This window comes from Mangifera indica, chromosome 15 (genome assembly GCF_011075055.1).
Source record: "Mangifera indica cultivar Alphonso chromosome 15, CATAS_Mindica_2.1, whole genome shotgun sequence".
NCBI lineage: Eukaryota > Viridiplantae > Streptophyta > Magnoliopsida > Sapindales > Anacardiaceae > Mangifera > Mangifera indica.
This window is the reverse complement of record NC_058151.1, coordinates 13,334,301-13,361,749: the sequence shown is the minus strand read 5'-3', so window position 1 is coordinate 13,361,749 and position 27,449 is coordinate 13,334,301. Positions and strand designations below refer to the sequence as shown.

Below are 27,449 nucleotides of genomic sequence, written 5' to 3'. Positions count from 1 at the left end.
TTGCTTTTCTACTTTTCTTAATTTTTGATTGATTTAACAAAGTTTCAAAGCTAAACTTGGATGGCTTTCAACACAAACTCAAACCCTTGGATATCGTCAAAGAGAGCAACGAACATTTTTAACGTCTAATAATAAGAATTACTTTTTCTTAATCTTGGTGTTATCATTGAATGTTTGAATTTTAAAAAGCTTAGGGTAAATATATGTGAAAGTTTGAATTTCAAAAAATATTTCTAAAAAAGATATATATATATATATATATATATATATATATATATATATATATACACACACACACACACACACAAAGATGTATGTATGTATAGGATGATCTAATGACAAGTAAGATATAATACTAATTGTATTATGATCGGAAGATAATTATATAATTGTAACACCTACAGATAAACCCAATGAATGATAATATATAAGGATAGATTCAATATGAACTGAGTTTGAAGTCAATTTAAGTTTAGATTAAATGTAAACTCACTCTAATTAGTGTATAATATCATTTGAGAATTGTCAAAACGAGATGAACGATATCGTCAAAAGAATGAATAATATTATTAATAAGATGAATTAAGTCATTAGATAGATAAACGAACTACAAATTCAAATTGAGTAAGCTTAGATAAGATGATTGGGTAGGACAAAAAAAATTCCTACCAAGGAAGATGGGTTGGTACATGGACTTCCCATATAATTTAGAATTTAAATACACAATTTTTTTTTATTTTATAAGAAAGAGAATTTGTTAAAAGTATTCTAAAATAATTTGTTAGATTATATTATATTAAATTACTTTCAAAAATAAAAAATAAAATGTGTGTTAAAACATTACATGTGAAGTGCTCTTTACCCACCAAATATTGTCACATTATAAACAATGATTTTAAATTCAGATCGAACATCGATCCAATGATTGATTGATCCAAGTTTTTTTCAATTTAACTGATAAAATTGACTATTAAACTAATTAACTATATAAATAAAATTTTAAATAAAATTTTATTTATTTAATTATTAAATATAAAATTTAAATTATATTTAATAAAAATTAAATTTAATAGGATGATTTCAAATGTCCATTTTCAATTGTAGGTTGATAGGTTTGAATCTAGTGGTGTTATTGTTGAACTGCTGGTTTGCCCATGGGTCATAGCAAGTCAACCACAAAAACTAATTTGCCCTTCTCTGGACTAAGTCTGGTCTGAGTTCCAAAGCCCAAAAATAAAAAATAAAATTAATACTTAATATTTAAAAAACTTGGAAAATAGAAAAAATCTCTATCAACCTAATATGACACCTTGGTTGCATTCGGTTAGGAGGAATAAAAGGTTATATTAATAATTTATTTTTTATTATTTATATTATTTTATTTGATATATTAGATAAAATATTATCATAATATTTTATTATTAAACTAAAGTAATAGTTCTAATATGATTATCACATTTTTTTTATATATTAAAAAATTATTATTAAATATATTTAATAAATTTAGTGTAACCAATGATTTTAAAATCAGATCAGACTAGTTAGTTCAATTAGTTAAACCGTGAATCAGTCTATAATCCCGTCTAATTTCACTATTTGATTTGGTTTATATAAAAATATTGACTTGTTTAAAATTATATTAAACTCGATTAATTCTTTGAACGGAAAAAACTATTTAAAACCAATAAAACTAGATTGATATAATATAAAATTGAAATTAACATATTTAAAATTATATTTTATATATTTCAAATGTTTTATATTTTAAAAATATGATAAATATTTGATATTATTTAAAAAATATATGATAATTTGATAATAGATTAAATCAGTTAGTTACTCGATTAAATTGATTAAATCGTAAATAGTGAGATAACTAGTTTAACCATCGATCTGATTTTAAAAATATTAAATTAAACATATTAAAGATATTAAATATAATAATTATTTATACAAATTAATTTATCTAATATATTATAATTTATATATAATAATTTTTGAAATAATTTATTATTATAATAATTTTTAATTTTGATAATAAAATATTTTTCAAACAAAACATTATCGGATGCTTTCTCGAAAGTTGATATTATTGGCTTTAAATATATAACAAAAGAAATTGAACGCCATAAATAGAAATTGAGGAATAAAGAAGGAATGGGGCATACACAAACATACAAAAAACACAATAATCCATTTATCAATTCTCCTTCTATAAATAAATAAAAATACAATAATAACTTAACCTAGCCCTTGTTACTTGCATTAATTTATTTATTTTTTAGTAAAATATACAAATTTCTCATAAGTCATATCTCTCACTCTCCTTGAGTTTCGTGTTTCACAAATCCCACTACTTCTGTTCAACCATGGATGCCCATCAAAAATATATCATATAATATATGATATTTTTTAGTTTTGATCATCTGGGTTTGTTCATATCAATGATTATATACAAGGTATTGATACGATCAAACGGGTAGTGTATGAGTTAATTGATCAAACGGATCGATGACGTCAATATAATATAATTAAAATATAATATAATTGAAATTTAAATTAATATAACATTAATATAGCAGTACGATAGAATTAATTTAATAGTTAGATTACAATTTAATATAATTTATCTAATTTAATTACAGATAAGTTTAATCTAATGACTAATTTGTAATAAAGATTTGTTAATAATATTTTTGAGAAACTTATGGCAGTAAATAATTAAGATTGTTTTATGTGAAATATAATCGTATTACTATGTTTCAAAATTCAGAATAAAATAACTCTATTGATCTCAATGTTTTAATATCTTATTCGGATATTGATTTGGTCAAAGGATTGGTTTAGGTTTTAATTAATTAGATTGGTGATTGAATTGACGGACTATTTAATAAATATTAAAATAATATTTAATTAAATAAAATTAGATATTATATTCAAATCAAACTGATTTGATTTTGGAAGTTAATCTATCTTGATTTGACTCAAATTGAATTTACTTAGTGTAAATTTAGATTAAATTATTTTTATTTAAATTAAACTCAAATAAGAAAATATTAGTATCTGATTCAATTAGTATCCATCTCTGGTTCAATGTTAGTTGATAAAGAAATTATTTTAAAAGAAAAAAAAACACTCAAATGACATAATTGAATAATTGAGAGACAGTCATGGAGTCTGACTAAGATGGTAGATGGAGTATTATGATGAAGTCAATAAACAACAACACTGGTAATAGATTCTGTCGAAGTGTACTTGTGTTGTTACAGAGAGAAGAGAATCCAAACTCTGTTGATGCGCGTGGGAAAAGCAATCTTAGAAACATCCCATTGAAGAGAGGTCAGCTTCTTTAGGAAACTGTTGGGTTGTTGTCTGAGAGTAGACTCTGGCGTCTGCATATTTCTTAAGTACATAAAATATGTGTACCCAAAAAGCATGGAAGGTAGAGAGAATCTAGAAAATGTGAAAAAAATTGCCCATATTTTCCACAACCTCAATCACCCCCTTCATTGTTCAATCCATTTTATTTTGTTGAATATATCATTGAACTTGAGCCAAAGCTGAAGCAAAGTATATAGAATAATAGAAAGGGAGAGAGGGAGACTGCAAGTTGACAAAATTTAAGTCATTCAACTGATTTGTTTTGGTTCTTGCTGAGGGGGGGTTCTTTTTCCTTTTGCTTTTTTGTTTTTGTGGAGAAGAAAGATCTCATTTTTATCATCTGGGTATGTGGGATCTCTCTATCATGTTATCAGGTACTGGCCCAGAAGATCTTAGTTTGGTGATGATGTTGACGATGATTGTGTTGATGATCTAAGCTTCTTCTTTGGCTTTTTCAGGTGTTATAGTTCATGGTCATCATCATGACCATGATGATTTGTCATAGAGGATGATTTGGTGAGTTTATGAGGGAGCTTTGATTAAAAAAGAAAAGGAGCGGTGGAGAATATAGTTATGAGGTGAAATTTTATTTTTTTTGGGTCTATCGTTTTGTGTTTGATGATAGTTCAATGGGTGTGTTACTCTAAAATATGATGTCGGTAATTTTGTGTTATGCATTTTGTTGTTAATAAGGGTTCCATGGTGTTTGTTTAATTGTTTCTTTTGTTGGGTTTTTTTTGTGTCTATTAGTAGTTTTTAGCTAGATTTTTCATTTCTTATTTTGAACCTCAATGTGGTTTGAGAATTAAGTTAAATTGTGATTTCGCCGATACCCATTTCGTTTCTCCTAGCTAACTTGCAGCTAGATTTTCTCTGTGATCTTCTACTTCATTTATTGCATTGCTTAAGATTCCCAAATTTGATCCTTAAGGGATATTGAGCTCATTCTCATTCTTGATTATATGTTCCATTTTGAAAGATCTACTGTAAGATGTGGAGATCATAATGGGAATTACTAACGCTTCAGTTTGTATTTGCGCCTTTCTGTTAATTGTTTAACTTGCAGAAGCAAATGTTGGGTTAAGCGTTTTTGTCATCTTGAATCTCTCCATCAAAATGAGTAACACATCTCTGTCTCTAGTTATATTTCTGAGTCCATTAAAAGGTTTCCTTCTGAGTGATTCTAGAGACTAGTTTTGATCAGTTAGCAGATATTTGTCCAGCTTTATGGTCTTTTCTTATATTTAAAGCTGCGTCAAGTTCACGGAGCTGAGAATTTGTTCTTTTAATTTCCATGGAGTGTTATTGACTATGTTTCTCATTAGGTTAATTTAGAGCTTGTTTTGAGTCATTTGCAGGAATGGGAACTGAAGTACAGTCTAATATGTATCTACCGGGTTACTATTCCTTGAGAGATAAAAATGGCAGTACTGGTAGCGATAGCTGGTCTGTATGTCAGCAAAGCAATATGGCTGGTCAGTACCATGATTTCTTCATGTCGAGGCAAGCAATAGATATTAATGAGGAACCTGACAAGCAACAATTGAGGCAAACGATAGTGAAGCACGAATCTATGTTCAGGCATCAGGTATGCTTATTAAGACTGAAGTTTTGTAATATGGTACAATAAACCCCTAAAGGCTCTCGTTGTCACGAAAGCTTAGTACTTGAGGCGCTGAAGTTGCCTGCTGAATTTTTTGGTGTGTGGTTTTTTTTTCAGCTCCATGAACTTCATCGACTTTACAACATACAGAGGGACATGATGAATCAAATGAGAAGCAAAGAATTGAACAAACATCTGATACCGGAAGGACTATTGCAGTCAAGTCTTTATTCATCTGGAATTTCATTCACAGATGACAAGGGAAGGCAGCATATTTCCAGTTTGTCCACAGTGGATTTAAATAATGGTAGACTGTCTATGTCTGGTGCTGACAGCTTCCAATGTCAGTTTGGATCCAGGACGGAGAATGCCATGCAGTCCAGTTATTGTCCTAACCATAATGGATTAAGATCGAAGGACCATGAGACTGCTGAATCTGAAAGCAAGAAGCAGCAAAGAAGGTTAATTGATCTTGAACTTCCTGCTGAAGAATACATTAATGATGAAAAAGAAGGTCAAGGGGTTTCTGGAGTGTCAGTGGGCAGTTATTTTCTTAGCAGGGACCATGAGATGACTCGTGAGAGAGTTGGAAGTTCATCTTTTCCCCCTGGTGTCGTCTTCTCTGGCTGCAAAAATGATGGGCTGACTCCCAGTTCGTATACGGGGAAACCCCATGGACTGATTAATTTAAATGAACATTTGAAGGTTAAAGAAGCATCTGTCTTAACTTCCTCCAATATTTTGGGAAATATTATCAGCCCCAAAGAGGAGATGGAAAGACACTTTCCGTCTTTGTATTCACATTCTCTCTTTCACTGCTCGGATAATAAATTTTCTCAATATCCCCAAAAAGTAAAGGAAAGAGGAGTCAGCTTTAGCAATTCGCATTTAGACACTGAAAGGCAACAAAATGGGTGGTCAGGGTATAGCCTTGAATCTGGTACGGCTGTAATTTTACAGTTGGTTTAAATTTATTGCCTTTTAAATTTACTTGAGTTCATAAAAATAAGTGCTTTTTTTATAAGTTTCAATCACAAGTGCAGCACTTTTAAAATAACAAATTGGCTGACAAAGAACCAATTGGTTTTCCATTTCCATTTATATCTAAATGAAATTATATATTAATGGAAGTGCTGAGAAAAGGCAACCTGAGGCATAGTGTACAATACTTGAACCTAAAAAATGTCAACCTCTATTCTAATGAAGTAGGAGAATGATTTTCGGAATGCCATTTCTACAACATGCATTTACCTTTTAAGGGAAATCTACTTCCAGACTGAAGTGAATATTTTCATAAAGATAAAGAGTTATCATATAGAAATTAATGATGTATCTGCCAGGGCTCCGAGAAAGGCTTGTCTGTTTCAAGGAAATTCAATTATTGATCTTTTGGATTCAAGTAAAAACCAAACTCTCGTTTCTGCAATTTTTTTACCTGACTGAAAGTCGATGAAGTGTTCTTTGTGTGCAAGTATGATCCACATATGGCTTTATTTGTTCTATGTTGAAAGCTGCCATTGTGCTTGCCTCTTTTATTCATATTTTAATTTAGCTTTATTTAAATACAGTTTAAGTAGTATCTAAGAGTTGGTTACTGTAAACTGATAGTTTGATTTGTCTCCCTATAGGCCAAACTGGAAGCAATGGAGGTCCACATCATGCAAGCTTTTGTCATGACGATTTACCTGCAACTTTTAAGTCACAGCAAGTTGAACCTAGGAACTCTGGCTTTTCAAAATCCATCTTGTCTGAACAAAAGATGGAATCACATCAGAAGAAGAAAATTTTTGGTGTTGAAATATGTGAAAATAACAATGGCGCATCCATTGAGACCTTTCGTACTCCTATTCAGCACCCACATGTTCCTCAATCTAATGCAGCCAATTCTGAGATATCCTCCACTTCTTCCTGGAAGAAGTTTTATCCTGGCTCAAGCAATAATGTGATAACAATTCAAGGACACCCTTCAGTTAGCACCATTGCTCAATCAAATAAGAGTTCAGTGACATTGATGCACAGACCTGATGTTGTTGGAGATAAATTGGTTTTTAGTAGCAGTTCAAGATCTGTCCCAAATACTAGAGCTGAAGCATCATACCAAAATGAATTGTGCTTTGGTTCTCAGTTGGAATCCAAGGAGTCGTGGGTTTGCCACTCATCAAATGGTTTTGGTCACCCGAATGGCATCAGTGACAGTAGTTCTGCTTCTGAACAATATGCTCAACGTGGCCCTAGGAACAATTTTAGGGATTTGGGCTCCATTATGGATGCAAAGTTTACAGAAGAGAAGAAAGCTGATGCAGCATCTCCAAATAGTTATCAGAATGAGTCAATTACTCATTTTTCTATCAATGGGACAAAGAAGCATAACCTTCATGGAGGATTGCCTTGGCTTAAAGCAGTTCCTTCATGTAATGGAAACTCTTCTGAAGAAAGGCAAGGCTCTTCTCAGATGAATGCAGATTCATTGCAAAACTATTCTCAGCAATTTGTTGATAAAACTGAAATGATGCGAAAGAGCACCTTACAAACCTTTGTTCAGGATTCTTTGTCGGCTACATGTGCCTTTGATGCTGAGCACTGGAAAACTGAAGTTGGTGAGTGTTCAAGCAACAGGAAGATTCCTGGGTTCTCTATATTTGAAAAGCCTTATAAATCTAAGGATCTTGCTACTCCTAGTCCCCCCTCAAAACCAAACTATCTTGCTACTGTTGATGCTACCACATCCAATGATCCAGCATCACCCGAATTTGGAAAGCAGCATGAAGTGGAGGGTCTGATGGAGAAAGGATCAGTTAATCACAGTGATGATTCAAAACACCATATTGACTTGAATTTATGTGTTGTTGAAGAAGAAGTTGAAGAACTGCCTCAACCAACCCTCTCTTCCTCAAGAAGCAGTCAAAAGATTGCTCTTGACATAGATTTGGAGGCACCAGGAGTTGAAACAGAAATGGATTTACCTCCAGGGTTTGAAAATTATAAAAGCAGCAAAGTACATATTGACAGCATCAAACCTCCTGGTTTTGAAGTTCTTGATGGCAAACCTCCTGGGTTTGATCAGTTTGACAACAAAGTTAAAGAACCTGCTAACTTTCCTCAGGATGTATCTAAAGAGCTGCATGAAGGACTAAAACAGGTTGCAGCTGAGGCTTTAGTAGCCATTTCATCATCTTGTGTGCCTCATCAGCTTGATGGCTGTTCTCTCGAATCAGATGATTCTCCCAGTGACCCCCTTCATTGGTTTGCAGATATTGTTTCTACTTACAATGGTGATGTTCACAATGAGGTTGGATCAGTATCAGTTGATCAGGAAAGTGTTAATCCTGAACGTACTTTTCTGAATGGGATGGATTACTTTGAGCTTATGACATTAAAACTGACAGAAACTAAAGTAGAAGAATGCTGTTATGAGCCACGGGTTTTTGAAAACCCAAAAACTGAAAACATAATGCCTAAGCGACCACGAAGAGGGCAGGCAAGGAGAGGGAGGCAAAGGAAGGACTTTCAAAGGGATGTACTTCCCACTCTTGCTTCACTGTTAAAGAATGAGGTGACTGAGGATCTTCTGACAATCGAAGGGCTGGTAAAAGCCACTGGTGGCACCTGGCAGTCAAGTTTGGCACTGAAAAATGCTGCTAAGAATGGTGGGGGAAAGAGAAGGCGGCGATCAGGGGATCCCAGTTCTCCTCCAAATGTTCCTGCCCTCTGCCCACTTCAGATTGAGCCACCTAAATGTAGAGAAGCAGCATTTGAGGAGGCAAGCCTATTAGGATGGGGGAAGAGGACAAGACGTCCACCAAGACAACGATACCCAATTGGTAGTCCTCCCGTCTCTATAAAATAACTTGAAAGATAAAGAAATGTTCGATTTCAGAGAATTAGAATTTTCTTACCTATGGTGCCGACCGTGGGTTTTCCTTTCCAGGGAGATTCACTTTGTACATGTTTTCCTCAGCCTCAATTTGGTTTCTCAGTACCTTGAGTGAGTTGTGTGTTTCATCATAAATAAATTCCATTGTTCTTCTCTGAGCTTAAACAGAAAACTTATCAGGCTTCATGTAATATAATTGCAGGAGTGCTGAAAGTTTGGCATATAGCAAGCTTTCGATTCTGGAGTTGCCCATAATATTTTCATTAATATGCTTTGTTAGCTTGTTTACTGGCCATCTTAACAACCTACTATGTATATTCACCATTTTATTGACTCCTTAAATCCCAAAAGATGGACCGAAAATTTATACCAAAACAAATTTAATTACGGCTGTTGTAGATTTATTTAGCCGAACAGGAAGGATTGAAGAAGCATTCAACATGATTAAATGTATGCCATCAAGGTAGGGAGATGGACGCACAGTTATCAGTATTTTATGATATATGATATGTATCATACGATATTATATAGATAAAAAGTAATACATATCATAAGATGTATTGAAAATTATCAAAACAGTGAATATATCATACAATATAATACATATTATTGATATAAATTGATATATTTTTTTAAAAAAGTTATGATGTGATAGAGGTGTATTTGAAAATTTTTATAGGATATTTATGATATTTTCTAAGATAATGATACGATAATTATAATTATTATTATTATTTTTTAAAAAAAGTTTATACTGTAATACAATATAATATGTGATATACAATATAAAAAAATAGATTTTTAATATATGATATAATACATAATTCAATTATTATAAATAAGAGAGATCATAGGTCTTAGGATTTAGACCCTGAGAATCCTAGTGCTTATACTTTGGTGTCAAATTTATTTGTAGAAGGGGAACCTGGATGAAGTTGCCAAAGTAAGAGCCATTATGAAAGAGAGAGAGAGAGAGAGAGAGAGAGAGAGAGAGAGAGCTTAATATGGCTCAAGGTATGAAAATTTGTTGAGAGCTTTGGTTTTATATAGAAAAATACGAGTTTGTGATGTAGGGTTTGTTATATAACTTTGAACATTTTAATCTTAATATTTAATTTTTAAAATATAATTTTTACACAATTTATATAATTTGATATTAAAACCACTATTATAGATGATATTGTCATGCTGTAAGTTGATATGATGGGTTGTATCGAATTTGACATGATATGATTTATGATTGTATCTACACATTGACCTAATCAAAAAGTTGGTTTGGATTTTAACAGATCAAATAAAATTATGATCTGATAATATGTTGTTTATATTTTTTATTAGATAGATTTGTTTACTAGCTATAATTTTTTTTTCTAAAAAGAGAATGATGACTTAATGATTGATTAATTTTACGACAAATTAAATAAAAATTATAATAATATAAAATTAAACAGAATTGTGGTTTAGTCTTTCAATAACTAGGATACATACAAAATTTACATGTTGTTTAAAGTAACCATTGGGCATAATCAAATTTGACAAGTTAGTTTGGTATGAAGTAAAGGTGTCCATAGGTTAACTTATGTCATATACGATCGAAAATGACAAGGCTAGAAGTGTCATTTAGTTTATCTAGCCAAGATCTACAATGAGCTATATCGAACCACCAAATGTCATAGCCTACAAGATGATTGTGTTTTTACATACCTTTTGCAAGTGAGTTTACAAAAATATGAACTTTTATAACGTTTTTGTTTGAGGTTTTGATATAACGCATTTTGTTTGAGGGCTTTGACCCGATTCGTAAACTTTTGGATCATACCGAACTTTGGGCTGTGTCTAAATTTTGTAGGTCATGTCAATCCACTGTAGCACACCAGCAACGCTACCTACACATTAATTTAGCATGAATTAAAAACAGTTGGCAGTTGGCAATTGGCACAGGCCACTAGACGAAACCAGAAGAAATTACAACGAACTTCCTACTCTTAAACTTCAAGAATTTTCACTTTCAACCCAGACAAAGGCACCGAAAATGGAGGATACCCAGAATTCTGAATTCGACATAGTAATCCTTGGAGCCTCCGGGTTCACAGGCAAATATGTAGTCAAAGAGGCCTTAAAGTTTCTAAATTCTCCTTCTTCTCCTTTCAAGACTCTAGCTTTAGCCGGCCGCAATCGCACCAAGCTGAACCAGACCCTCCAATGGGCCGCCCACCCCAGCTCTCCTCCTTCTTCCATTGCTATTATCACCGCCGACACCACTGACCCGCCGTCCCTGCACCGCCTCTGTGGTCAAGCCAAGGTCATTCTCAACTGTGTCGGCCCATTTCGCCTCTTCGGGGAGCCTGTGGTTGCTGCTTGCGCCGACTCAGGGTTCGAAATTGCTACTTCGTGTTATAGATATTAGCAAAATTTTGATTTTTCGTGAATGGGTTTTTATGTGATCGAACTTTTTGCTGGTTGTAAACTTTTTAAGCGTGTGAATAGTTTGTTCAAGTTTTTGGCCATTTGGGACTGTTTTAGATTGTTTATTAATGGAGTTTAGAGATGAAAATAAGTAGTGCTATGATAGCGAATTGCTTTTGTATTGTATGGATTTCAGTTTACATTAAGATGTTTCATCTGGTGATTCTTTTTTTGTTTTACTTATTTTTGTAGGTGTGATTACTTGGATATATGTGGGGAGCCTGAGTTCATGGAGAGAATGGAGGCGAAGTACCATGAAAAGGCGAAGGAGACTGATTCTTTGGTGATTTCTGCATGTGGTTTTGATTCAGTTCCTGCTGAGTTGGGACTTCTGTTCAATTCCAGGCAATGGATTGCTCCAGCTGTGCCAAACCAAGTTGAGGCCTATTTGAGCTTGGAGTCAGAGAAAAGAATTATTGGAAATTTTGGAACTTATGAGTCAGCTGTTCTGGGTGTGGCCAATGCAAAAAAGTTGCTGGAGCTTAGGCGATCAAGACCAAAAAGAGCAAGGCCTATGGTAAGAACTCATTATTTTATTTTTTCATAGAATAGGTTAAGTACTATTTTTGGCCTTTCTTTGTCTTAGTTTGTTCTGTCTAATCTTACTCAGTCTTCTTATCCCACCTATAATTTGTCAAATTATGCTGAATCAATTGTAGTTTAATAGCACCTGTTATGTCGAATTTCCATTACATATTAGGAATCACCATATGATTTTTCCAACTATCTCTTTGCTTTGATGTGGAACTGTGGTCACACAATCATATCTGTAATGTGCGTGTAACTATTAATTAACTCTTATAATAATTGGTTCTCACTATCTGGGTAATAAGCTGAACATTGATGCTAAATTAACCTATATTGGTTGCAGATTCCTGGTCCACCCCCAAAAGGGCCAACCTTACAACACCAGAAGAAGATTGGTCTTTGGGCTGTGAAGTTACCTTCGGCAGATTCTGTAGTTGTCCGAAGAACACTTTCAATCTTGGCAGAGAACCCCCATGGTCTTCCTGGGGTTAATGAGAGTCCTGAACAGATTGAAAAGAGGGAGGCATTTTGGTCAACCGTGAAGCCGGCTCATTTTGGGGTAAGGATAGGAACTAAATCTTTGGTTGGTATCTTTCGTATCATCACAGTTGGGATATTCATGGGCCTCTTCAGTGGCTTTTCTTTTGGGAGGTGGCTTCTCTTAAAATTTCCTTCAATTTTCAGCCTTGGATGGTTCAAGAAGAAGGGCCCAACTGAAGATGAGGTGAAAAGTGCTTCATTTAAGATGTGGTTTGTTGGACATGGTTTCGGTGATGGCAGTCTTGCTTCACAGGGGAACGTAAAACCTGACATGGAAATCATAACTAGAGTAATGGGACCTGAAATTGGCTATGTGACCACTCCTATAATATTAGTACAGTGTGCTCTTATTCTTTTGAGCCAACGTAATAATCTACCCAAGGGAGGAGTCTTTCCTCCTGGAATTGTCTTTGGGTCAACAGATCTTCAACAACGACTGCAGGAAAATGGAATATCTTTCGATGTTGTTTCAAAGAGTGCACTGAAGGCTTAACTGGTATGCTTTTCTTTTTGAGAAAACAGAGAACTTGGAACTTTTGTCATAGAACTCCAGCGAATAATAGACAAGTTTGTAAATTTCCTGCTTTTGACTCTCTGTCATGCTAAGAGCGGGTATAGCTTTGATTAGTTTATATAGGGATATGCTTTTGTCAAGTAACCGCATCTTTGCATCTTGTTCTGTTTTCATATTTAAATTTCATACTTTGGATGTAGACGAAGAGTTCCTTTTTTGTGTATATTGTTACACCTACTTATAAAATGTTGTACTACGCTGTCTTTTCCACCAAAATAACTTTGATTTGATCCCTTTCATATAAATTGCAAAGTTAATAAATATTCATTAGAACATCAGCAATTCCACTCTCTCATCCACATCTCGAATAGTTCAGTCAAGCCCTTCTTAGAACTCCTACCTGGTTCTGTTCCTTTCCTAGCTTCTTCTCTAATGTGCATTGCTTGTGATCTCAGTAACTCATTCCCCATCATCTCCCTATTTTTTTTGGTAATCTGCTATCTCGTCACTACATCCCCATCACCAACTTTTCTCCCATATCCTCTGTTAAATCTTCTCCAGCAGATCTGCATTAATTTTCTGGTTTCGATGTTGCGGCCGTGCTAATATGCTAACACGATGCGACATAGCACCAGTCACTGAATTCCAGCCGCAGTGAGACAAAAATCCACCTACTGATGGGTGTTGCAATATGCTCTCCAATAGTTCATGTCCCATGACATCTACCAATTCTATTGGCTTTCTTATCTTTAACCACCGAAAAAAGACTATAGTTACTTCCCACCAATTCATTTCCCAGATCTCTGAGTTGTTCTGTTAATCCATTTGACTTTTTCATGCTTTACCATTCTCTATATTGTAAGTCTTCAAGATATTATTTGTTTTCTGTAAAAGTGGTGGTCGTCCGTGGTCTGGGTATTGGTTCTAGAGTTGAAATTTTGATACCATTCATCTCATTTGAGTTTGCATTAGCCTTTGCACCGTCTTGTGTGTGGAAAGACACAAGTGCAGAGAGAGGTGGACACAATGAACTGAGAAGAGGAGAGAAGTCCATACGGTGGTAAAAGGGTCATCTTCTGAGCTTGCAGAAAGATTGTCAAGTGCAGGAAGATGAAGTTTTCCCTGACTATGTTGCTCGATGTGAGTGAATGAGCAAGTCGAAAGAAGGGTGTGAGATGCCCCATTCCAGAGCCTGAAAGGAAAGCAATGTGTGAGGAAGGAGGAGTTCACAGGTATATCTGCCATTTTCATAGTTGTAAATTGGTTGGCTACAAAATTTATTGATGGGTGAGTTCATGAGTGGGGGGTTGCTTCAGGAAAGGGCATGCGACAATGGAGCTAGGTGCGACATTGAAGATGGATAAGACCATGCTTATACAAATTGGTTAAGACCTGAAACTTTTTTTCCGATAACTCCATGATGGAATAAAACCAATGACCTTATGTAAGGCTAACCTTGAGGGTGTGGGTGTAAACGACATGCGATTGTGCCAACCTCTAAGCTTGCGACAATATACTAGGAACCTTCAAAATTAGATATGGCAAACTATAGAAGCTATTCTCTCGAGTAATATTATTATGTTTATCGAATATAAAATCTAGTATACAAACTAATGTATTATCTCGTACTTAAAAGATTTGAAATTATAAAAATCAACCCATTATACAAATATCATGAGTAAGAATTACTCTATTTTTTGTCAAAAATATTTTTTAAAGATAATTTAAAAAAATTTAATTTTATCATTTAATATATTTAGCATGTCTCTTTACTACTCACAAGAGGACCTTAAATTAAGTGGAGAAGCTATTTGTAGTAAAATATTTGTGAAAAAAATAAAAAAGTTCACGTGAAGCTGAAGGGACGGATGCAACGACGTCGTTTGGAAATTTGAGTAAACGTGGTCGTTTCAACGATTTTCATCTTCCAAAACAAAAACCCCAAACCAAAACCCTATCCGCTCTAGTTTGGCGCCAAACCACAGAAATGAGCTCCTGCAAAACCCTAATCCGAACATCCCTCTCCTCCGTCGACTCGAAAGTCAACTCATTTTCCGCAATTCAGTTCTTACCTTCCCTCTCGCTTCGTCCCACAAAACAAGGTACACATACACTCATTTAAGCTCTCTATTTTAATTTATAATACTTCATTTAACACCATCAAGTTCAATTATTCTTATTTTATTCATAATTTGGCAGGACTCAGTTACCCGTTCGTGCGTACGAGAAATTATGGTACTGTTCAAGCCGCGATTTCAGTAGAAACCAGTGATAGTAATACTACCAACACTTTTTCGCTGACCGAACAACACAATGACGACGAGACTGACTCGTCATCATCTAAGGACACCGTGGAGAAGTTACTTACGAACAAAGATGACCTGACACAGTTGATGAAAATGGAACGGCGGCCGATGGCCTTGAGCGGAAGAGGTGGTGGGACTAGGCGGTGGTTCCCGTACTTGGATAAGTTTAAGTGTGGAGAGGTGTGGTTGAATAGCAGTGAGGTTGTGGAGGCTGTGGGGCCGTACTTGATGGCGGAGAGGAAGGACAGGTTTGTGAATGTGGTGAAGAATAGGAGTTATTCTGTGTGTTTGGTGGTAGAAGGGCTCAGTGATTTTGGGAATGTTTCGGCTGCGTTTCGGTCAGCTGATGCTCTGGGAGTGCAGTCTGTTCATGTCGTGTCATGTGACAGCTCGAAAAGGTGCCAGGAAGTTTGAGGTGACATGGTGTTTCTTTGAAGAATTTGGATTATAATTGTTTGAACTATTGATTGCTCTGGTTTTTGCTTCCTGCTAAGCTAATTGATAACATATGTAATTCCAGCCTCATCATGATTGAGGGGAACATAATTGGGCGAAATCTAGTGTGTTATAATTTGAGATGGCTTGACTTTTATATGCGTTTTGGTCAGCTGATTCTCTGGGGATGCAGTCTGTTCATGTCGTGTCATGTGATAGCTGGAAAAGGTGCCAGGAAGTTTGAGGTCAAATGGTGTTTCTTTGAAGGATTTGGACTGTAATTGTTTGAACTATTCATTGTTGTGGTTTTTAGTTCCTACTAAGTTAATTGATAGCATATTGACATGTAATTCCAGTCTTATCATGATTGGGGGGAACATAATTGGGGGGAATCTAGTGTATATAATTTGAGATGACTTTAGCATGCGTTTTGGTCAGCTTATTCTCTGGGAATGCAATCTGTTCATGTTGTATTGTGTGTCAACTTGTAAAGATGAAAGGAAGTTTTAGGTGAAGTGGAGTTTTTTTTTATGAGTGTGGATAGGGCTGGATTCGAGCCGAGCCGAGCTCGGGCTCGGCTCGCTTTATTTAGGGGCGGCTCGAGTTCGGCTCGTTTTTGGCTCGGCTCGGCTCGTTTTTCATATCAAAACGATATCGTTTTGTGTATATATATGAATCAAAACGACGTCGTTTTGTATAAAAATTTTTAAAAAAATCTGTCCTGCCAAGCCGAGCCAGCTCGAGCTCGATCGAGCCGAGCCGAGCCGAGCCCGAGCTCGAGCTGGCTCGGCTCGAATCCAGCCCTAAGTGTGGATAGGAAATGTTTGGTTTATGAATGAGTTTAAATGGTTACGGTTTCTAGATATTTTTATAGCTTGTTCATATTTTTAACAATTTGGTTCCACTAAGGTGACTGATAACATCTTCAAATCTAATCTCATATTATAATTGGGAGAAAGTTACTTTAATCAAATCTAATTTCATATTATAATTTAGTGAAGCTTTTGTTATCTATGTTTTGTCTTTTACATGTGTGTAAAATATTTTGTGTGATATGATTTTTTTGAGAAGAGAGCTTCAATGATTACTGGTTGTTTTGGGTTGTTTTGGTATGTTTTTCTAATTGATTGTTGTTTATAGAGTGTGGGCTATTTGACTACCTTTTTAATTTGCTTGGGATTTAAAGGGAAATAAGATTTCCACCCTGTTTGGTTTCTAGTTTTGTTATGACTTATGATTTTGTGTAGCCTGACATAATTATTTAATTTCCGATGAAGGATTTAATTTCCATATTTAGGCATGTAATAAGAACTAGACTATTATTTATGTCATAGCCTTTTACACAGATTTTGGCTCAGACTTGAGCTCAAACTGGCTGAACTCATTGCCAGCTTGAGCGACCTGAGGGTATTATGGATTCGAGCTGAGTTTGAGTTGACCCTTGATTAGCCTTAACTTGGTTCAAATCCACCTCTAACAACAATTTTTTTAGGAGGGCATTTTTATATTCATTACCATGAATGACATCTTTAACAGTTGTGATGTTTGATTATGGGCTATTCATGGAGAAAAAAGAAAAATTAGTTTTTTGCTTCTTAGCCTTAACTAATTTTTTGCTTTTCAAAAAATAACACGTTCTTGCAGATATAGAGAAAATCGCCATGTTAGTATGGGCGCAGAGAAATGGTTGGACATTGAACTTTGGGACTCTCCTAAAGAGTGTTTTGAAGTCTTAAGATCTCGTGGTTATCGAATTGCCACAACGCATGTTGGAATGGATGCGGTATGTGTCAAACGTGCAACCTTGTTCTTAATACAATTACACCTTCTATTTTAGTCTGTAATATCACATTGGTAATTTTGTGTCCATACATTGTCGATCTGGAAATCTGCATGACTCTCTTCTTGCTGATATGCTCAGGTTTCCATTCATGACATGGATTGGTCGTACCCGACTGCAATAGTAGTGGGGAACGAAAGTAGGTAATAGACTTTTTTTTTTCGGCTTTTACCTTTAACTCCTAAGATCTGAAGCTTCTTGTCTCGACTCATTTTTCTGTTAGTATTCAACTACTTTCTCATATTTTCAAGACTATGATATATACAATGCCAATTATTTAATGTGCTTGAGCTAGAGTTGGATTTGAGTCTATCTAAGTCTAAACATGGGTTGGCTCAAGTTTGACTAAAATTCATAATAGTCAACTTAAGTTCGAGCTTGTTCGAGTTAGTTAGAGATGTTGTTGTAGGGTTATTGACAAGATAAATGGTATTACCAATAGAATAAATAGTATTATCAGAGGGAGATTTGACCTAAACTATTGAATTGAAGCTCCAATTTGAATTCAACTTGAATTTAGCCAAACACTGAGCCGGCTTGATTCGAATACAACCGTAGCTTGAGTTCTTGGGAGCCATAGTGATGTTCACAATTTTCCTGGAATTTAAAATGTTGGTGAATTCTGATACGCAGGGGAATAAGTGATGAGGCCCTGGAGCTGTCAGATTTGCACTGCAGTATTCCAATGAAAGGCATGGTGGACTCTTTTAACGTGTCAGTTGCTGCAGGCATCCTCATGCATCATGCTGTTTGTGACAGAGCTTCTCGCCTGGTAATGACTTGCTCTTCCATTCTCTGGCTGTGAGAGAAATTAGACTGTAATTTTCCTGGGAAGCCTTCATGAAATAGCTATGATTAGGTATTGATTGGTTCTAATTAGGTTATTTATCCATTTGTTTGAACTAGATAATAGATAATATATGTTCATCCAGGTTGTAATGATGTTGGTTAAACTTTTTAACATAGAAGGTAACATTTTGGTTCAATTGTTCGACCCACTGTAAAGATATTGTCTATTTTGAATACAGTCTATCACAATTTTACTTTTGAACTTTATAACTCAAAACACATCTTGGCAGTTTAGGAATTCACGTGCTCTTTTGTTATAATTCTAAAATGATGAGGATATCTATATATACCAAATATTTTTTTCATGTTTCCTCGATATGAGATTTACTTACAAGTGTTACATCATGAAATAAATGGTATCAAAACCACTTTTAGGCAAATCCAAGAATAGAAGAAATGTTTGATATGTATAGACATTCGACATTGCTTGAAAATAGTAACTGAAGATTAGTTAAATAGCTCCTAAGCCATGAAAACGCATTTTAGATTGTAAAATTTCAAAACAAAACGATGATAGGTTGTATATCTAAAATGGATAAGATCTCTACAACACATCATGTTATTGGATATGGTGTTACAAACAAACAACAAAATTGTTGCTTGCCAGAAGCTTTTCTACTCATTGTGGTGTTTGTTTCATTTACAGGGTTGTCATGGCGATCTGACATCGGAAGAAAAACAAATCTTGCTGGCAGAGTTCTTACTGCGTCACAGTAAGAGCTCTGTAAGCATAGCGCATGAGTTTGCCAAGAAGGCGGCAAATCTACACCTCCCAAGAATGTGACATGGAACATTCCTAAATTTTGACTCAAAATTCCTCTGGAAAATGACTGCAACAATGCATAAACCAAGAAAGCCAAAACAACCATGGAAGCATTTGATCAAGATTGAGAGTTATATAATCTGTTTCAGTAAAGCTAAAGAAAGAGCCCAATTCTCGAGCTCAAATCGGCTTCCATGGCCGTTGTACAAGGAATTATGATCTTCAGCCTGAATTTTCTATTTTCAGAAACATTCTAAAACTTCTATTTTACTGGCTAATCTTAAATAAAAATTGCATTTCTGCTGGTGTCAAGATTGTTTCAATAATGCATACATGTATGATTGAGGGAAATAAATCTGTACGGTGCATGTAATGTTGTATAGATTTACAGGATCAGAATCCTACAAATGCACATTTAACATGATCCTCCTGAATTTTTTTTGCTTTTGTGAATGCAATTCATCGCAAAATCCATAAATAAAAGAATTTTTGTTCTAATCAATTAACATCTCACCATTGGTTGTCTGTATTGTGTCCTCTATGCTCTGAATGTTGTAGCCTTCTCCATGCCGTTTTACTTCTTGGGATCTCACGAACTCTCCGATTCTTGCCTTCAATTCTTCGTCTGCTATCAACATGTCTGCTGTAAGATGGGAGCAATTGAATGGATCCGTCTGCAAATTAATTCAAATTACCACAACGAAGAATAATTTCCTCCTTTTTTTCAATTATAGACTCCACAACGATAAGAAGTGAGGTAAGCAAGCATACACTGTCACTGAGAAGATGCCTTTGAATAACCGGCCTGTCTACTGTGATCCTTCATCAAAGTATACTGCAGAAGCAAAAGAATCAAAATTGTTTCAGCAATCAATGTGAATTGGACAAAATCCAGAAACCGATAACATAAGTCACCGACTCCAACTCACTCCGTACATTCTTATCCTTCATATTCGCTATCTTCTTACCTTGCTCATGAGCGCGCCGATACAAGTTGAACAAATAAGTAAATGCCGGTTCGGCAGCGGGGAAGCTACCGGAAATCCGGTCGATAAGAATCCTCTCCATTAAATCACGAGACACCTTTAGGTCTTTACCTTTACTGAGGATTTCGGCGGCAGTCAATCTGAGGTAGATGAATCGTTAATCAGCGGTTGAGTTGGTGGCGTCGGTCAATCAGACAAGTCGGCGGGGAAGCTACTGGAAATCCGGTCGATAAGAATCCAATATTGTTTATAGTAAATACAATAAAACTAAGTGCACACAGAATTGCTCCGGTAAATATTATAAATTTTTTTTTCATGTTTGTACTCAATTCTCAAGGTTTGCAAATACACCCCAAAAATGTACTGCAAAACAACATGTGGGCATGAATACACAGGAGAAATAATAATGTCCCATGTATAATGGTGATGAAGATGACATTTTGACTCAATTTCATTCACAAACCAGAGACAAATGGCAGAAACATCATCCACCAAATGCTCCTCTCAAAATTCTAATGTACAGACTTTGCTCTTTGCTCTTACTGTTCCTAGTGCTTCAACCCCTCCATGTAAAAACCAGGGGCCAAGCCATTTTCATGCCATTGGATCTGTCTGACACACTTGTACCTGTTGAAAGATTATCTACAGTAAAAGATTTTAGAACAAATTCACACTAAAATAATCACCATCATCATCCCTCCTCGTTTGGATATTGATTTCAGGATGAATTTGTGTTAAGATCACCATCGTTTTCATCGTCTTCGTCAGTTGTTTGTGACATTGAAGACGTTGGATTTGCAGGTCCAAATAGCAACTCCAGGCAAAATGCAGGGCCGCAAATTGATCGACCTCTGCTCCCAACTTTGTCCAAATCCCTTATAGTGAACTGCAGAGTTGAGAAAAACCAGCAAAACAAAGGGCACAGAAGTGAAACTTCCTGCACAAGAAAAATGATAGAAGTTCGGAGAATCATGAAGTAGTCATGAAAGTACCTGAAGCAAGCTGTTTTTGATGAATGCTGTGTTGAAACAAGCGTAGAAGAGGCGTGATCCAATCATTTTCTGGTAGAATATGACGCGAACATCACCAGTTACCTATCCAATCAGATGTTGTATCAGAACTTATAAACCAGGAAGAAGATGTGCACAAACTTACCAGGAAATTTCCTGGAATCTTAAGTTTCTCTAAGTGCTGCAAAGTGAATTCTGAAAGTGTTGCTTGAGCTTACTTGTAAAGGTTTGTCAAAATAATGATCGAGACAAGTCTTTTGGTAGATTATGGGGGATTCTGTATCCATTTGGACAACGACCCGTTCTTCTGATTCTGATTTGTTTCCCTCTCCATCTTCATCATCAATAAAAGAGACAAAATATTGCGGATCAGTATTTCTCTCATACCCTTTTCTTACTTCTCTGCAAATACTCCTGGAAACTTCCATCGCAGGGCAGTAGAGCTCACCTGGAGTCTGTGGAATTCGGATACTAAAATTGACAACATATTCATTTTAAGTTTAACACAGAATTTGTTTCATTGGTATGGACTCACCTCCTGCAACTGTAAGACCACAAAGAAGACTGTGTCGGTGTTGACTGTGTCATAAAGTCGAACTCGCAGCAACTCTCTGGTACATTTCTGTGGCAAGTTCACATCTGGAGGTCCATTATGAAGCCCCCTTGGAAAAGAAAGTGTGCTACCCCAGTATCCCACATAACGCCTCTGGCTTGGTATAGTGACCTGTTCAACCCAAGCAAACTAATGTATAAAAGGGCTGCAGCCTAATTGATTAAAGAGATATCAGGAATTTGCAACAAGAACAAATCCAAGACAATTTATGGACAGGTTTTATAGGATAATGCTGGCCTCCCTAAGGCCTAATTGATTGAATTATTGAACGTTCTGTCTGCAGTTATGCACTTTTAAGATATTATTTGCTTACTCCTTCATTGTTAGTAGTTCGTTTATGAGCATATAATTGCAGAGCCTCCTCAACTGACATGCCACTGTAAACAAGATATGCGCATACCATTAACCCAGTTCGACCTTTGCCTGCCTGCAAATCAAGTGAGTGAATCATAATGAAATTAATTGAAAATCAAGTGCAGAAAACACTGCCATTCTTACCATGCAATGAATGACTGCAATATTTTTAGGGTCAGTTGACAGCCATGAATCCACACTCTCACAGAAAAGTTTGATCATTTCGAGAGGTGGAACATGGTTGTCATCAAAAGGGTATCTCTCTACACGCCCATAAAAATGTTCTGGATCATAACATTCTTCTATACATAAATTATATACCTGCAAAACAACATTAGAAATAACACATTAGACAGCACATATCCTAACAGTTAAAAGCTGACCTATTTATTGTTAACGCCAACCCTGGTGGCAATGTTTTCGGACCCAGTGAAGAGGCTAGTTTAGATTGGTTAAGGCCACGGGTTCTGGTCAAACCAGCCAGTCTCATCCAGGTTTGAAATCCATGCCTGGTGGATGAGCACCATACCAATGATACCATCTATCTTCTTGTCTAAAACACCACCCTAAAAGACTAATCTATCAGGCAAAATGATCTACCCTACTTGGGACTCAAACTGATGTCATGATGACATTATTGTATGGTTTGATTGCAAGTCAAAATGGTCTAACCATATATACAAAAGTTGACCTTACTCAAATTGGGTAAGACTACAGATCCAGTGTGGGCTTGAAATCCATGCTTGGTGGACAAGCACCATACCAATGAGACCATCTTTCTTCTTGTCTAAAACATCACCCTAAAAGACTTATCTATCAAGCAAAATGATCTATCCTGTTTTGGACTCAAACTGATGTCATATGCTAACATCATCATATGGTTTGATTGCGGGTTAAAAGATCCAACCACATGTACAGAAACCTTTCTCAAATCAGGTAAGGCCACACATCCAATCCGGGTTTGAAATCCATTACAGGTGGACGGGCACCATACCATCGATACCATTTATCTTGTCTAAAACATCACCCTAAAAGACTAATCTATCCGGCAATATGATCTATCCTACTTGGGACTCAAACTAACATCATGATGGCATCATCATATGGTTCGACTGCAGGTCGAAGCGGTCCAACCACATGGACAAAAATTGACCTTACTCAAGTCGGTAAGGCCACAGATTCTGATCAAATCAACTAGTCCGATCCGGATTTGAAATCCATGACTGGTGGAGAAGCACCATACCATCTATCTTCTGGTCTAAAACATCAACCAAAAAGACTAATCCTACTTAATCATAAACCTAAAGGTTGATTTGATTAGTGCACCTTATAATGTTGATTGTGTCTCATGTCTAGCACAGATTTGACTTGCCAAAGAGGGTTTCTGTAAACAGCTCTCATTCGTTCAGCAGGAAAAGACATGGCTAACAAACGGTCTGTGATATAAGACATGTCAAGATCATAACCTTCTACCAGCATCCTCCTGCGTTGCTTCGAGACCAAGTTCCGAATATAAGAACTTCCAGTGAGAAAGGAGATTACTTGGAAATGGAAATGAGTTAGAATTGTGCTAGTATCTCCTCCTCCGGTGGTTTCTGTTGAATGCTTTGAAGACTTGGACCCCATTTAGCTGATGAACAAATAAACTATCAACCAGCAACAAGGAACCTGCAATGAAGAAAATGAACAAAATCATTATCCACCATTGTAAAAAACTTTTGATGTTGATGTGGGTATGTGATGAATGTACCTACCTGCAGGGCTGAAGTTGAGCATAAAGATATGAGAGCAAATGCAGGAGGGTAAAATAGAGAATTGGAGGCCCTGGAAAGTGCTTCAAGGAGGGCAGGCGAAGCTGATGATGATGATGATGATGATGACGATGCTGGTGAGATCTCCATTGGGTTTCAAGAGAAAATTTGTTGTTAGAGTTGGCAGGTTTTGCTATTTGTGGGGGGAGTTTTGGGGCTGTTTCTCCACCCCAAATGCAGAGGAAAATAAGGAGAGTCATTGACTGACTTGAAACAAAAGTCAATCAAATTACAGTTTGGATATGACAAGATGCAAGAGTGTCTGATTTTTCCCAAGTTTGTCATGTAGGTTTGTGTTTGTTTATACATACAAAGTGCTTTCTGGAGAAGTGCTTATTTGAAAGCGCTTTCTATTTATTATAGGTTTTATAACTAATACGGTATTATAATGCGATCGAATATTATTTTATTTTTAATTTTTAACTATTCAATCACATAATAATACATTATTATTTTTACATAAAATTATATACATAATATTATCCTTTATTAACAATAAAGAAAAAAAAAACCCTTTTCGCAAATATTTTTCTGTAACATATATTTCAAATGTTTTTCTTAATCTCATATTCAAGTTCAAGGGGAGAGCAGTGCCATCTGCACCTAATTTTAAACGTTTAATTAAATACCTTGATGATCTATTATTATATATTTTATTTTAAAATTAAAATCATTTAATTATATAATAACATATTACTTACGTTCTCAATTAGTTATTTAAAACTTGATTCTCAATAAATTATCCAATGTTCAGTACGTATAGTTTTATTGTTAAATGCATTACCGAACATTCTTTTGAAATTACAAATAATAACTATCAAGTGCTTTTCAAATGATGGAATTTTTGTTTAGCTACTAGTTGGAAGTGCTTTGAATTTGCGTGCATTTACGATAATCTTTGGCTTTGTTTGGTATCGTTTACTTGAATTAGAGATGGATTCAGATTGAATCAATTTAGTTTGATATTTGACTCAAAGGAGTTGAAGCTCGTCTTGCTAGCATTTTTTTTTTTCCTCCAAGTGATTCTTTTTATTTTCCGACAATCCATATTCTTCACTCTCTTGAGTCTCTTTATTATCAATAACTCTTTTTTTTCAAGGTTATTCTTTACTAGCTAGAGCCTTTTAAACAAACTCTTAAAAATATTGTTTTTAAAATCGGACCGATGATCAAAGAGGTCGTCTTATTGATTTACGGTTCGACTGGTTTAATTGAATAACCAATTAATTCAATTTATTATTAAATTATTATGTATTTCTTAAATAGTATCAAACATTTATCGTATTTTTTAAATTAAAACATATGAAATATATAAAATATAATTTTAAATATGCTGATTAAATAATTGATATTTTATTATATAGATAAAAAAATCAATCATAAATCATTAATTTTAAATAATTTTTTTAATTTAACAGATTTATTGAGTTTGATCAAATTTTAAATAAATTAATATTTATATATAAAATAGATTAGATAGTGAAATCAGATCAGATTATAAACTAATTTACAATTTAATTGATCAAATCAGTCCATGCAATCCGATTTTAAAAACACTGCTTAAAAGTATTGCCTTGCGCTTCATCATGAGAATTTCCAGAGAATCAAAAATTTTGTTTTGTTCATTCTTTCATCTAAAATTAATACAAAAGTTCTGAGAGTTCCATGACCAATTTCCAACCTAGAGAGACAGAGCTTTATTGAGCAATGAAGATGACCACCAGAGAATGAAGAACTGAAAAATACAAGGCTAACTAGCTCTTAGTTAAAGATGAGATGATCATGTGGTCTAAACGACATGAACATAGCAGCATATTTGAGGAGCATGTTCTCATTGCTTCTGCCATTTTCAATTACAGGAATCACAGGATTCCTAGTCCTCATCCTGTATTTTTGCCAAGCGAAATTGGATGTTCACCGCTGCCCAAGTTCTTCAATACGATGAGGAGTATCTTGCCGTTCTTCTGAGCTTCTCACTCTCAAATTTTTAGCGAAAATTATCTGAGATGTATTTGAGACTGTCTGCATCGAGATCAAATGCTTCTCTTGTCTCCATACACACAAATGTTGCAGATGAGGCTGGAAGGTGTTAGATAAAAGGGCGGCGAAGGCGCCAGGAGAGTAGCTCATTGCCCAGAAACCCTCCTGGTTCTAGCACACTTGTGGCTACCATGGCTTTTCTCATGCTTTGCTTCGTTTGATGCGGCCGCGAACCATGAACAGCATCCCTGGCGCAGGATCTCCTTCTGTAATTATCTGTGTACCGATTTAACATAGAGAATTTCAGCACATAGATTGTGAGTTGAAATGGTTATAAAGTTTGTGAAAATTTTCGCCTTTTCATCTCTGGAGAATGCTAGAGGCTTCACCCTGTCACATATGTCGTCAAGAAGGAGATCATCCAAGTTATGGAACAAAGGTACCTGACAGCCAAAAGGGCAATAAGAAAATAAGAAACACCAGCATTTGGGTGGTTGAATTTGCATCAGTTCCGGGCGGTTCTTATGGTAGAGGAAGACAATTCGGATAAGGACACCATCCGAAATGTATGCGACAAGAAACCAGAGAGTAAAAGAGTTGATTCGGGTGAGTTGAGAATTTTCGACTAGAAAACAACCAATTCAGACGACCAAAAGGAGAGATCGTCAACTTCTCGTAGTCAATTGGGAGAATCAAGCAAGATCCAATTGTCGGAATCCATTGGTTTTGGTGGACTGGTACAATCGGTGATGGCGTGGGAGGCTAACTATTTCAAGGAAGAAGAAGACGAAGACGCGAAGAAAAATGGATAATAATAGACCGATCCGATTTCCACCCAACACAGAACCCAACCCGATTTAGGACCCAAATTACATAGTTCCAACCCAAACCCATTTCAAATAAAACACAATCTCAAAACCCAAAATTTAAACTCACCCCACAAAAACCCAAATCTTTCCCAAAGCCCAACCTAAATTCAATTAAATAAATCTTATCCTATTTCAAAATATTCATACCTTAAAACTAGTTGTGAGTTTGAGTCAAATATAAATAAAGACTAGTTTGATTTCGATTTGAATCCAAAACAGTGAGCAAGAACGGGTAAACATTAACACTAGAAAGCTGAAAAATGACATTAGAGATGGAGAATAATCAACCAAAAATAGAATAACACGAGGAGAAAAAAATCGCTAACAAGAGTTATAACTTTGACATTGATCGTAAGCCAAGCTCGATGAGCTAAAATTGGCTCAACTCAAGTTCAGTTTTCAAGCCCAATAATGATCCTAACTCGAATCCACCCATCCTAAAACTTTCAAATGTAGAGGCGTGTACAGTCTAGTTTAATGCAGTTAAGAGTTTTTTTAGATCAGACTAAAAAAACAGTTTAAAAAATGTTTAAATGAAATCAAAATATTTTAAATTTCAAACCAAACTAAAAAATATAGTTTGATTCAATTTTGATTATAGTTTAAAATAATTAAAAATATTTACTTTTAAATATATATTATTAAATAAAATTAATTAAATTATAATTTTTTAGTATAAAATATAAACATATAAAATAAATATGAAATATATTTATAATATACATAT

The 27,449-nt window shown here is 35.2% G+C and overlaps 4 protein-coding genes and 1 long non-coding RNA gene across 7 annotated transcripts; 3 read left to right on the top strand and 2 right to left on the bottom strand.

Moving 5' to 3' along the window:
- Window positions 1-3,287: 3,287 nt before the first annotated feature.
- Window positions 3,288-9,146, top strand: LOC123197978. Of its 3 annotated transcripts, XR_006497949.1 has the most exons (7): window positions 3,288-3,755; window positions 3,840-3,959; window positions 4,448-4,501; window positions 4,740-4,969; window positions 5,102-5,924; window positions 6,613-8,969; window positions 9,061-9,146. XR_006497949.1 is itself a non-coding variant. In XM_044612526.1 (6 exons), the coding sequence occupies exons 3-6, from the start codon at window positions 4,498-4,500 to the stop codon at window positions 8,829-8,831; spliced, it is 3,276 nt and encodes a 1,091-aa protein (XP_044468461.1). In that variant the 5' UTR covers window positions 3,288-3,755; window positions 3,840-3,959; window positions 4,448-4,497; the 3' UTR covers window positions 8,832-9,146. The 3 variants fall into 3 exon arrangements, 2 of the variants coding, with proteins under 2 accessions (XP_044468461.1, XP_044468463.1); XM_044612526.1 differs by having other exon boundaries at window positions 6,613-9,146; XM_044612528.1 differs by lacking the exon at window positions 4,448-4,501 and having other exon boundaries at window positions 3,289-3,755; window positions 6,613-9,146.
- A 1,631-nt stretch (window positions 9,147-10,777) lies between these two features.
- On the top strand, window positions 10,778-13,129 carry LOC123198418 (probable mitochondrial saccharopine dehydrogenase-like oxidoreductase At5g39410). Its single transcript, XM_044613124.1, has 3 exons — window positions 10,778-11,231; window positions 11,517-11,841; window positions 12,196-13,129. Exons 1-3 carry the CDS (start codon window positions 10,891-10,893, stop codon window positions 12,883-12,885), a joined length of 1,356 nt encoding a protein of 451 aa, XP_044469059.1. The 5' UTR covers window positions 10,778-10,890; the 3' UTR covers window positions 12,886-13,129.
- A 1,716-nt stretch (window positions 13,130-14,845) lies between these two features.
- On the top strand, window positions 14,846-19,411 carry LOC123198157 (tRNA (guanosine(18)-2'-O)-methyltransferase). Its single transcript, XM_044612791.1, has 6 exons — window positions 14,846-15,008; window positions 15,106-15,610; window positions 17,292-17,430; window positions 17,569-17,630; window positions 18,121-18,259; window positions 18,983-19,411. The coding sequence occupies exons 1-6, from the start codon at window positions 14,894-14,896 to the stop codon at window positions 19,118-19,120; spliced, it is 1,098 nt and encodes a 365-aa protein (XP_044468726.1). The 5' UTR covers window positions 14,846-14,893; the 3' UTR covers window positions 19,121-19,411.
- A 972-nt stretch (window positions 19,412-20,383) lies between these two features.
- Window positions 20,384-24,091, bottom strand: LOC123198156 (phosphatidylinositol 3,4,5-trisphosphate 3-phosphatase and protein-tyrosine-phosphatase PTEN1). The gene is made up of 8 exons (XM_044612790.1): window positions 23,817-24,091; window positions 23,389-23,730; window positions 22,207-22,383; window positions 22,022-22,135; window positions 21,631-21,819; window positions 21,314-21,550; window positions 21,078-21,179; window positions 20,384-20,971 (listed from the first exon to the last, which is right to left on the bottom strand). The coding sequence occupies exons 2-8, from the start codon at window positions 23,686-23,688 to the stop codon at window positions 20,804-20,806; spliced, it is 1,287 nt and encodes a 428-aa protein (XP_044468725.1). The 5' UTR covers window positions 23,689-23,730; window positions 23,817-24,091; the 3' UTR covers window positions 20,384-20,803.
- Window positions 24,092-25,472: 1,381 nt separating this feature from the next.
- On the bottom strand, window positions 25,473-26,627 carry LOC123198160. Its single transcript, XR_006497979.1, has 2 exons — window positions 26,297-26,627; window positions 25,473-26,129 (listed from the first exon to the last, which is right to left on the bottom strand). It is a non-coding gene; the product is annotated as an uncharacterized LOC123198160 (long non-coding RNA).
- Window positions 26,628-27,449: the final 822 nt, after the last annotated feature.